The sequence below is a fragment of the Tachyglossus aculeatus genome, chromosome 2 (assembly GCF_015852505.1).
Source record: "Tachyglossus aculeatus isolate mTacAcu1 chromosome 2, mTacAcu1.pri, whole genome shotgun sequence".
NCBI lineage: Eukaryota > Metazoa > Chordata > Mammalia > Monotremata > Tachyglossidae > Tachyglossus > Tachyglossus aculeatus.
Genome location: NC_052067.1, coordinates 136,339,225 through 136,350,432, shown reverse-complemented (window position 1 = coordinate 136,350,432; position 11,208 = coordinate 136,339,225). Strand labels below are relative to the sequence as shown.

At 45.5% G+C, this 11,208-nt stretch overlaps 2 protein-coding genes across 2 annotated transcripts; both read left to right on the top strand.

The window, feature by feature from the left end:
* Nucleotides 1-698: 698 nt before the first annotated feature.
* Nucleotides 699-1,655, top strand: LOC119943257 (olfactory receptor 52N2-like). Its single transcript, XM_038764069.1, has one exon. It carries the CDS (start codon nt 699-701, stop codon nt 1,653-1,655), a length of 957 nt encoding a protein of 318 aa, XP_038619997.1.
* A 6,090-nt stretch (nt 1,656-7,745) lies between these two features.
* Nucleotides 7,746-8,681, top strand: LOC119919766 (olfactory receptor 52N4-like). The gene has a single exon (XM_038740449.1). It carries the CDS (start codon nt 7,746-7,748, stop codon nt 8,679-8,681), a length of 936 nt encoding a protein of 311 aa, XP_038596377.1.
* The last annotated feature ends 2,527 nt before the right edge of the window (nt 8,682-11,208 follow it).

The following is an 11,208-nucleotide window of genomic DNA, read 5'->3' as shown; positions in this document are numbered from 1 at the left end:
TTAGGGGTGGGGGATGGATGGTCCACCCCAGGGGCCCAAAGGCGGAGGGATAGACAGAACAACAGTCACAGGAGCAGCTGGGACACGAAGAGGTCTCCAAAGAAGAGAAGGGTGGGGGACGGAGTTGGATTTTCTGGTTAAAACAAGGCTAGAAGGATCCTCACAGAGTGAAAGGGAGTTGAGGAAGGGTACCAGATGACCAGCAAATGTCTATAGGTGCTGCCAAATGGCATTTGGTGCTGTCCCTTTAAGAATATCCACTGACCACCAGAAAGCCAAGGCGTCTTGTCCCCTCTCTGATCCCTCAGCTGGCCGATGGAACTGGGAAGACCCGGGGGAAAGGGGGTGATAGGGTGGGCCCAGGGGGGAGGGGGAATTGTGATGGGACAATGTGGCCAATCACTCTTCCTACCTGTGGGCTTGGGGAAATTCTGGATCCAGCTACCCAGAAGTAGCAAGAGTTCAGTTTCTTGGCTCAACACAGGAAGTTTCTGAAATATTGCTTTCTGAACATCAAGATCCAGGGATGTGTGCAATGCATGGATGGGCAGGAGTTACCTGTCTTCTCTGCTCCAGGTGGGGTGGCACCTGATCAGCCCCGACAAATTGGCAGCTCAGCGGTCTGGGACTGTTAATGCTGCCTCTCTCCTCTTCCCACCCTTCCCAGAGCACCAAGGCTGATGCAGAGTGTGGCGGGCATGTCATTTCCCAACAGCTCCAGCCTCGCCCCAACTCCATTCACCCTGAATGGCATCCCAAGTCTGGAGGCCCTACATGCCTGGCTCTCCCTCCCTTTCTGCACCATGTTTGTCATCGCCATGGTGGGGAACTGTGGGCTTCTGTATCTCATCTGCCGTGAGCAGTTACTGCACCAGCCCATGTACTACTTCCTGGCTATGCTGTCTTCCACAGACCTGGCCCTGTGCAGCAGCACAGTGCCCAGAATGCTCCTTCTCTTCTGGCTTGATTTTAGGGAGATCAGCTTCAGCACCTGTCTTGTCCAGATGTTCTTTGTCCACACCTTAACGGGGATGGAATCCGGGGTCCTCATGCTAATGGCCCTGGATCGCTATGTGGCCATCTGCTACCCTCTGAGATACTCCACCATCTTAACCAACCCCATTATTGTCAAGATTGGTCTGGCCACTTTCCTCAGGGGGGCTGTACTGGTCATTCCCTTCACTTTTCTGACCAAGAGACTGCCCTTCTGCCACGGCCATGCCATCCCCCATACCTACTGTGACCACATGTCTGTAGCCAAGGTATCCTGTGGTAATATCAAGATCAATGCTGTCTATGGGCTGATGGTTGCCATTCTAATTGGGGGATTTGACATCCTCTGTATATCTGCATCCTACACTGTGATCCTTAGGACTGTGATGAGCCTGTCTTCAGCAGAGGCACAGCACAAAGCCTTCAGCACCTGCACTGCTCACATTACTGCCATCATTATCACCTATGTCCCGGCCTTCTTCACCTTCTTCACCCACCGCTTTGGGGGACACACCATCCCCCACCATGTACACATCATCATTGCCAACTTGTACCTAGTGCAGCCCCCAATGATGAATCCCATTGTCTACGGGGTGAAGACCAAGCAGATCCGGGAAGCTGTGGTCAGGCTGTTGGGTGGGAAAAAGCTCACTGACCCATAGTGCCTGACCTAAAAGACCAGAACTGGGCTGGGGAATAATAATAATAACAATAACGATAACAAAAATAATGATAATGGCATTTAAGTGCTTACTCTATGTCAGGCACTTCACTAAGCACCAGGATAGATACAAGACAAGTAGGTTGGACACAGTCCCTGTTCAACAAGTTGCTTTAAGTCTAAATAGGAGTCCACCAGGCTACATTGCTTCTTAAGGTGAAGGGCCTTCTTCAGCAGTGGAAACCAAGGAATAAGGAGATCAGCAGTGATGCTTCATGTATTGTCCAGAGCTCCTTAGTTTGTGCCAGGAAGAATACCCATCTATCTTCTGCATAAATGTTTTCTTTGAAAATATTTGAATTTGATTTGTAAAATCGTCCTGTTGGTTGTTCCCTGAATTTATCAATTCCAAAGAGTGTTTGTCAATACTATCAGTGGACAAATACTAAAGATTGATTCCCTAGAACTGGAGATTACTCCTAGACACATAGCTAGTTAATCAATCAATCAATAGTATTTCTCGAGCTCTTACTGTGCACAGGAAACTGTGCTAAACACTGTCCAGAGTCCTGTAGGAAAAGTAATTTAGCCATCAAGCTGGCTCTGAAGGTCTGAATAGCAGTATCAGATGTGGCACCAATTCCAGTTCCAGGGCCACATGAGGTAAGGGTTGAATACAAGTGAGGGAGTGCAGTTACTGTCTTTTGTTCTTGGCTGAGTGAAGGTGGCTGGCGAGCTTGGGCCTGGAACTGGGAGAGTCAGGAGAAACCACTTGAAGTTAGGAGCACACATGAAGCAGAGAGCATTATTCTGCCAGTCTGGATAGGCTGCTTTGCACATAGTAAGCACTTAACAAATGTCATCATTATTATTATTATTAAAACCTTAAGACTGTCGTACACTGGCATAGGATGTGGGAGCAAGAGCATTCAGTTGTGACAATCATTGATTTTATGCCCACTGGATCTAGTTTTGAGGTTATTTCATTGTTTGATTACTATGTAATTTACTAAGTGCTTACAATGTGCTAAGCCCTAGGGTAAATACAGGGTTAAGAGGCAGGACTAAGTCCCTGTCTCAGATGGGCATACCTTGCCCCTTTTATATACGGGGAACCTGAGGTCTAGAGATGTTAAATAACTTTTCCAAGGTTGCACAGTAGACCTGGTAAAGATTGGACTCCTGACTTCCAATCTTGTACTATTTCTATTTGAGCGTACCAGTTCCATATGCTGGTTGGAGACTAAATATATTCATTATTATTATGACATTTGTTATGTGCTTATTGCTTTCCAAGCCCAGTGGGAGATATGATATGATATGTTGCCAATTTGTACTTCCCAAGTGTTTAGTACAGTGCTCTGCACATAGTAAGTGCTTAATAAATACGGTTGAATGAATGAATATGATCTGATCAGTCAAGGTCATTGTCTCTCCTGGGACTCCCAGTCTAAGGGAGGAGAAGAGATAATCATTTAATCCCCATTTTACAGATGAGGAAACTGAGGCACAGAGCAGTCAAGTGACTTAAGGCAATGCTAGACTCACATTTAGAACTCAGGTCTTTAGATGCGCAGTCCTGTGTTTTTCCCACTAGGCCATGCTGCTTCTTAGTGTCTGCCATTTTCAGTGTATTTACCTACTGCTTAAACCAACCGTATAGCTATAGGAAAATATTTTTGCTGCTTTTTCAGATACTAAAAAAAGTATCCTGTGCATGTTGTACTATCGGTATCCACATCATTAATTTGAAACCTCACTATTGATACTTGTAGATCATTTTTTATTCATTCTGATATATTAGTACTACTTCCTATATGGTCTCTGTTCTTCCTCCTGATTTCACTATTTGTCAGTTCCTTTTGCCTGTCTGTCTATGCCATTGCACTGTAAGCTTCTTGAGGTCAGAAAATGTGTTTCTTGCTTCTGTCATACTCTCCAAAATGGTTAGGAAAATGCTGTATTTTTTCTGCATGTTCAACAAATTCCACTGACTGAATGGTCATCCAACAGAGACCTGTGCACACAGTACTGCCCAATACAGTGCCCTGCTCACAATACATTCTCAGTACAGAGCTTTCCCCAAAATAGGCTTTCAATATTTATCGATGTATAGTTGGGACTGACAGGCTAAACAAGTGCAAAAAGAGTACAGCTCAAAGTGCTTAGGTGATGTAGAAAAGACAAGGAGGCAGGAAAAACAGGGCTTATTGGAGGAAGGCGTCTTGGAGGAAAAGTGATCTTAATAAGGTTTTGAAGATGGGGAGAGTGGTGGTCTGGTGTATATGGAGAAGGAGGGAGTTCCAGGCCAGAGGGAGGATGAGGGAAAGTGGTCAGCGTTGAGATATATGAGGTCAGAAAGTTACTGACCATAAGTTCATTTAACACAGAGACAGATATACACAGGCATGGAGGGCTGATCATGATGGAGTTCCCTGTAGTGGGGGATGATAGACGTGTCGCAGCCCTAACTTCAGAATGGAGAACCAACTCAGGGGAATTAATGACAGAAATACTGGCTTGCATCCATGACTAAATGGAATCTGTCCCAGTTGAGGGAAGTTCTAGAGGTAGAGGAATGGGCTATAAGAGGATGGGAACAACACTTGGATAACTAGGAGGCCCTAAAATCACTTGCTCTGAAATACAGGCAATCTTACCTCACCACCCTTCTCTCCTTCTACATCCCAGCCCTCACACTCTGCTCCTCTGGTGCTAACGTTGTAACTGTGCCTCATTCTCGACTGCCCTAGCTTCAACCCCTGTCCCATGTCCTGCTTCTGGCCTGGAACACCCTTCCTCCTCAAATCCTCCAAACGACCACATTTACCCCAGTTCAAAGCCCTACTGAGGGCTCACCTCCTCCAAGAGGCCTTTCCAGAATAAGCCCCCTTTTCCTCAGCTCCCCCTGGACTCCCTGTTGCCCTGACTTGCTCCGTTTGCTCTGCCCCTCTACCCCCCAGCCCCACAGCACTTGGGAGACAGAAGGTCATGGGTTCTAATCCCGGCTCCGCCACTTGTCAGTTGTGTGACTTTGGGCAAGTCACTTAACTTCCCTGGGCCTCAGTTATCTCATCTGTAAAATGGGGATTAAGACTGTGAGCCCCACGTGGGGCAACCTGATCACCTTGTATCCCCCCCCCAGCGCTTAGAACAGTGCTTCACACATAGTAAGCGCTTAACAAATGCTATCATTCTTATTATTATAAGTAGAGCTGGAAACAGGTCATGCTGCTTCTAGGAGGTGCACAGAGAGAAATGAAGAGGGGAAAGAGTACCTTCACAACATTGCCCAGATCCACTCCTTCCTCTCCTCCCATCTTTAGAGCCACTGCCATAGTCCAAGCCCTTGTATCTCTTGCCAGACTAATACATCAGTGTCCTTACAGGCATCCTCATATCCAGTCTATCCCCTTCCTTACCTTAGACTCCACTTACCATAACAAGCTCCCTAAACTACACTTCAGAACTGATCACTTCCTTCCTCAAAATCTCCAGTGATCACTCACTTCTGTCTGCAAATCTGAATGTCACAGAATCAAGGAGAAACTTCTGAGCAGTAGATTCATGGATCTCCACCAGCTGTATCTTTACATTTCTCCTGTCCACCCCTTCTGAATCCCAGATCCTTAGCTTTGCTTGTCCCAAGCTACCCTTCTTACATGAGTAAATAACAGCATAATTCAATGAAGGCATGTGACAAAATCAATAAAATCTATTAGTTTTCTTCCTGTTCCCTTTGTATGTAGATGATGTGCGTCTGTCTGCATTGTTTTCTGCTTCCTAAACTGCTGAAAGAAAGAAGTGTTTTCACTTTTACTGTACAATCCGAAGTGATCACTACATTGATCGCTACCCAGTAGGTGCTCAATTAATATTGATTATTAATGCGCTTATTGTTGTCCACCGTAGCCGCGTACGCCAGCAGAAGCGGCATTGATTGCTTTTTCCCTAAAGGCTTAGCATACCTGACTCCATTGTATGCAGGGTATGTGAGGAATAGGCGCCGGCCTCACAGAAGATTCTGTAATTGAGGAGTGCTGACACTGATCAAAGCGGCTATGCCCTGTCTAAGACGACCCCAAAATGTGTGGGCGATGTCTCCTGCTAACATCTCCCGCTAACATCTCCTGATAATAGGGTGCCAAAGTTTCGCGCAGGAATCCTTTATATTGGGGAACCAAATAAAAGGGAAGAAGCCGCTGGAATCGGGGCTGTTCGTCACTCGTACCTCCCGGGAGGTGAGCGGGCAAGCAGTCAGCTTTCCTACCTCTACTGTTGTATCTGAACTCATGTTTCCGAGTCATTTTTCCTATCAGTGTCACCACTTTGGGTTCTTGAACCCTGCAGCCGATTTACGCTGGTTAACTTATTTTTGCCCCCTACTTGTCGATAACACTTATGATAATAGTATAAAGGAGGAGGAGGGAGAGGAGGAGGATGTGAAGAGAGGGATGAGGACAAGGACTAGGAGGATGAAAAGGATCAGGAGGAAGAGGATGGGGATGAGGAGGATGAGGAGAACAAGGAAGAGGGCAAGGACAAGGAGGATGAGGAGGGGAAAAAGGAAATAGAGAAGAAGGAAGTGAAGGAGGAGGAGGACCACTTATTAGAAAAAGCTGGGCTGGTACGGAATATTCAGAAGACAGAGCCTAGCATTAAACTAACCTTATCATTTATGGAAGTGAGTGACTAACTTTATCTGCACTGTAAACAGAACAAGCAAATGGAAGAAAGGATGATTTAGGCTGGATAGAAGCAAATGTTCTGACAATGAGGATTGTTAACACTGTGTTTGTTAAATATTGGGGTAGTTGATGAATGGAGATCTAAAAACACAGGTGAACACAGTAATTCCCGGAGGCAGGGGGCTAGACTCTGCAATGTCAGAAACCTTCCATCAGCTGGCTAAGAGTTCATTATGAAGAGCCTCGCTAGGCTCCAACTCAACCAAGGGGACACTGGTAAACTTTTTCACACTTTATGTTTTTCTTCACATATTGGCTCAAAGGCTCTGAAGAGCCTCAGCTCTGGGAATACAATCGTTGTCCCTCTGTCCTTGGAGCCTTTGAGCCAGTGAGAGAAGGAAGTACAAACATCTGAGGCCACGCTGGCTGGAGAACCCCTTGGGGAAGGGCCACAGAAACACTAAGTCAAATCTGCACCCTCGTCCAACCCATAGCCTCATGCTTCCGAATCTCATTCTGCCACTTGCCTTCCAGGTTTTTCACACAGCCAGGTTCCAGCCAGAGTTCATGCTAAGACTTTGTCATTTCTAACTCCTCTTCTGGGTGACCTCAGATGCCATGGACATGATATGTTTGCTGTCAAGACAACAGGACATCTCGTTATGAGAGGAAGATCCAGGAAGTGGGGTTGAGGGGAGGCAGGGACATCGGCCAAGATGTATGAACTGGGCACCCAACAGGGGGCATCCGTCTGGGCTGGGGAAGGGTTGGTACAGCCCCGAGGACCAAAGGTGCAGGAATAGGCCCAAAGAAATTCACTGCACACGCTGGGATATGACAAAGGTCCCCATGGAAGAGCAGGTTTGGGGGTGGAGTTGCATTTTCTGGTTGAAACTGCAAAAGAAGGATCCAGAAGTCCATCAGATAGTTTTCAGTGCTGCTAAATGACATTTGTCACTGTTCCTTCAAGAATTTCCACCGGCCACCAAAAAGTCCAAGGTCAGGAGCACAATTCAAGCTTTCTTCCAGGAGTGCTCAGCTGACTGATGGAACCAGGGAAAGGAGGGGGGCGGGTGACCGAGGGGAATTTGGATGGAACATTTTGACCAATCATTCCTTCTACCTGCAGGTTTGAGGAAATTCTAGACCCTGTGCTCAATTGTGGTAAGAGATCAATTTCTTGGCCCAGCAGAGGCAGAAATGCTGTTTTCTGAACACCAAGACTGAGAGATGCCTACAATGCCTGGACTAGAATGAGTCACATTTCTTCTGAGTTCCAGGTGGTGTGGGCCACTGATCCAGTCCAGAGGGATTGGCAGCCATGAGATCTGGAACTGTTAATGCTGCATCTTTCCTCCTCCCACCCTTCCCAGGGCACCAAAGGTGATGCAGATGTGGTGGGTATGTTATTTCCCAACAGCTCCAGCTTAGCCCCAACCCCATTCAGCCTGAATGGCTTCCCAAGTCTGAAGGCCCTATACTTCTGGCTCTTCCTCCCTTTCTGCTCCATGTATGTCATCACTGTGGTGGGGAACTGTGGACTTTTGTACCTCTTCTGTTGTGAGGAAGCACTGCACCAGCCCATGTACTACTTTCTGGCCATGCTGTCATCCACAGACCTGTTCACATGCAGCAGCACAGTGCCCAGAATGCTCCTTCTCTTCTGGCTTGATTTTAAGGAGATCAGCTTTAGCATCTGTCTCGTCCAGATGTTTTTTGTCCACACCTTCACAGGGATGGAATCTGGGGTCCTCATGATCATGGCCCTGGATCGCTATGTGGCCATCTGCTACCCTCTGAGATACTCCACCATCTTAACCAACCCCATTATTGTCAGGGTTGGGCTGACCACTTTCCTCAGGGGGGCTGTACTGGTCATTCCCTTCACTTTTCTGACCAAGAGACTGCCGTTCTGCCAAGGCCACGTCATCCCTCATACCTACTGTGACCACATGCCTATAGCCAAGGTAGTAACATCAAGGTCAATGCTGTCTATGGTTGCCATTCTTATTGGGGGATTTGACATCCTCTGTATATCTGCATCCTACACCGTGATCCTTAGGGCTGTGGTGAGCTGGTCTTCAGCAGAGGCACAGCACAAAGCCTTCAGCACCTGCACTGCTCACATTACTGCCATCATTATCACCTATGTCCCAGCCTTCTTCTCCTTCTTCACCCACTGCTTTGGGGAGGACACCATCTCCCACCACATACACATCATCATTGCCAACTTGTACCTATTGCTGCCCCCGATGATGAACCCTGTTGTGTACAGGGTGAAGACCAAGCAGATCTGGGAAGTTGTGGTCAGGCTGTTGGGTGGGAAAAGGGTGCACTGAGGAAAGGGAGCACTGAACTATAATGCCTGACCTAAGAGACCAAGACTGACCTTGGTCCAACCAGATTGGGGAAAAAAATAATAGTAATGGTAATAACAATAACAAAAATAATAATAGTAACATTTAACTACTGGGTTTGAGGCATTTCACTACGCACTGGTGTAGATACAAGATAAGTAGATTGGGCACAGTCCCTGCTCAGTGAGTTACATAAAGTCTAAATAGAAGGGGGAATAAGTGTTGAAATCCCTTTATCCAGAAGAGGAAACTAGGGGACAGGGAAAGTAAGCAACTTGCACAAGCTCATACAGCAAGTGTCAGAGATGAGATTAGATTCTCACTCTCCACTAGGCCACATTACTTTCTTGAGGGGAAGGGACTTCTTCAGAAGAGGAAGCCAAGAAATGAGTAGGCTAACAGTGATGTTTGATGTATGGTCCAGAGCTCTTTGGGTTATACCAAGAAGAATATCTTTTGTGTAAATGGGTTTTTTTTTTGAAAATATTTGGATTTGAGTTGTAAAATCATCCTGTTGGTTGTTTCTCGAATTTATCAATACTAATGTGTATTTGTCAGTATTATCAATAAACAAATACTCATGACTGATTCTCTGGAAATGGAGATTACTCCTAGACATATGGCTAGGTAATTAGTTAATCAATCGAAAGCATTTATCGAGCTCTTACTGAGCCCTTACTGTTCTTTACTTACTGTACTAAACACTGTCCAGGGTATGGAAGGAAATGTCATTAGCCATCTTGCCAGCTCCGAAGGTCTGGATAGAAGCACCAGATGTGGCACCAATTCTGGTTCAGGGGCTGCCTCTGATGTAAGGATTGAATAGATATCAGGCAGTGTGGGCAGTCTTTTCTTTTGTTTTGGGGTTAGTGAAGGTGGCTGGGGAGTTTGTGCTGAAAGTTCAGGGAGTCAGGAGAAACCATCTGGAGTTAGGAGTACACATGAAAACAGAGAGCAGTACTCTGCCTGTTTGGGCAAGCTGAGCTCAGACAGTTTATAAACCTAAAACCGTCAGACACTGGCATAAGATGTGGGAGCAGGAGCATTCATTTGTTACCAGAATTGATTTTATGCCCTTTGGATCTAGTTTTGAGGTTATTTTATTGTGTGACTACTATGGCATGTACTAAGTGCTTACCATCTGTAAGCTCTGGGGTAAATGCAATGTTATAAGACAGGACCCAGTCTCTGTCCTGCACAGGGCATTAGACTTGCATGCCCCACATTATATATGAGGAACTTGAGGTCCAGAAAGTTTAAATAACTTTTACAAGGTCATACAGTTGGCCAGGCAAAGATGGGACTCAATCCTGGGTCTCCTGACTCCCAATCTTGGGCTATTTCCATTCAGTCTTGCTTGCTCCATACACTTCATAGATACTAAACATATTCATTACTTATTATGAAATTTGTTATATGCTTACTTCAGGCTAAGCCCTATGGTAGATACGATATAATCTGATCAGACATGGTCCTTGTCTCTCCTGAGAATCCCAGTCTAAGGGAAGAGAAGAGATAATCATTTAATCCCCATTTTGCTGATGAGGAAACAGAGGTCCAGAGAAGTTAAGTCAAGAAGCTCAAGGCAAATGGCAGATCCAGGTTTAGAACCTAGATCTCTACAGGCTCAATCCTGTGCTTTTTCCACTAGGCCATGCTGCTTCCCAGTATCTCTGCCATTTTCTTTGTATTTACCTTCCACTTGAAACAACTGTAGAGTTGTAAGAAAACATTTTTGCTGCTTTTTTAGATACATAAAAAAATCCAGTATATGTTATATTATAGGTATCCACATCATTTGGAACCTCACTATTGATAATTGTATATCTCTTTTTTTCAGCCATCTCATCCTGATATATTAGTACTATTTCCTATATGGTCTCTGTTCTTCCTCCTGATTCTACTATTTGTAAATACCTTTTGTCTTTCTGTCTATGTCATTGCACTGTAAGCTTCTTGAGGTCAGGAAATGTGTTTCCTGCTTCTGTCATACTCTACAAAATGGTTAAAAAAATGCTTTGCTTTTTCTTCATGGTCAATAAATTCCACTGACTGAGTGGTCATCCAGCAGAGATCTGTGCACACAGTAGTGCTCAGTACAGCACTCTGCATACAGTACATTCTTGCTACAGAGCTTTCCCAACAATAGGCTTTCAATAAGTTCCCACAGTGACTTTACAGTCTAGAAAGGGAGACAGATATTAATATAAATAAATTACAGATGTTTAGTTAAGTATTGTGGGGCTGAGGTTGGGCTGAACATCAAGTGCTGAAGAGAAAAGGAGGCCAGGAAAAGAGGCCTTAATAGGGGAAGGCCTCTTGGAGGAAATGCGATCTTAATGAGGTTTTGAAGATAGGGAGAGTGGTGGTCTGCTATAAATGGAGGAGGACAGTGTTCCAGGCCAAAATGAGAATGTGGGAAATTGGTCAGTGGTGAGATACATGAGATGTAAGAAGGAGGCTCCTAACCATGAATACTCTTAATACAGAGACAGATAAGCATGGGCAT

Excerpts from the sequence above, each read along its gene's own strand:
- LOC119919766 (XM_038740449.1), top strand. The coding sequence starts at position 7,746 with ATGTTATTTCCCAACAGCTCCAGCTTAGCCCCAACCCCATTCAGCCTG.
- LOC119943257 (XM_038764069.1), top strand. The coding sequence starts at position 699 with ATGTCATTTCCCAACAGCTCCAGCCTCGCCCCAACTCCATTCACCCTG.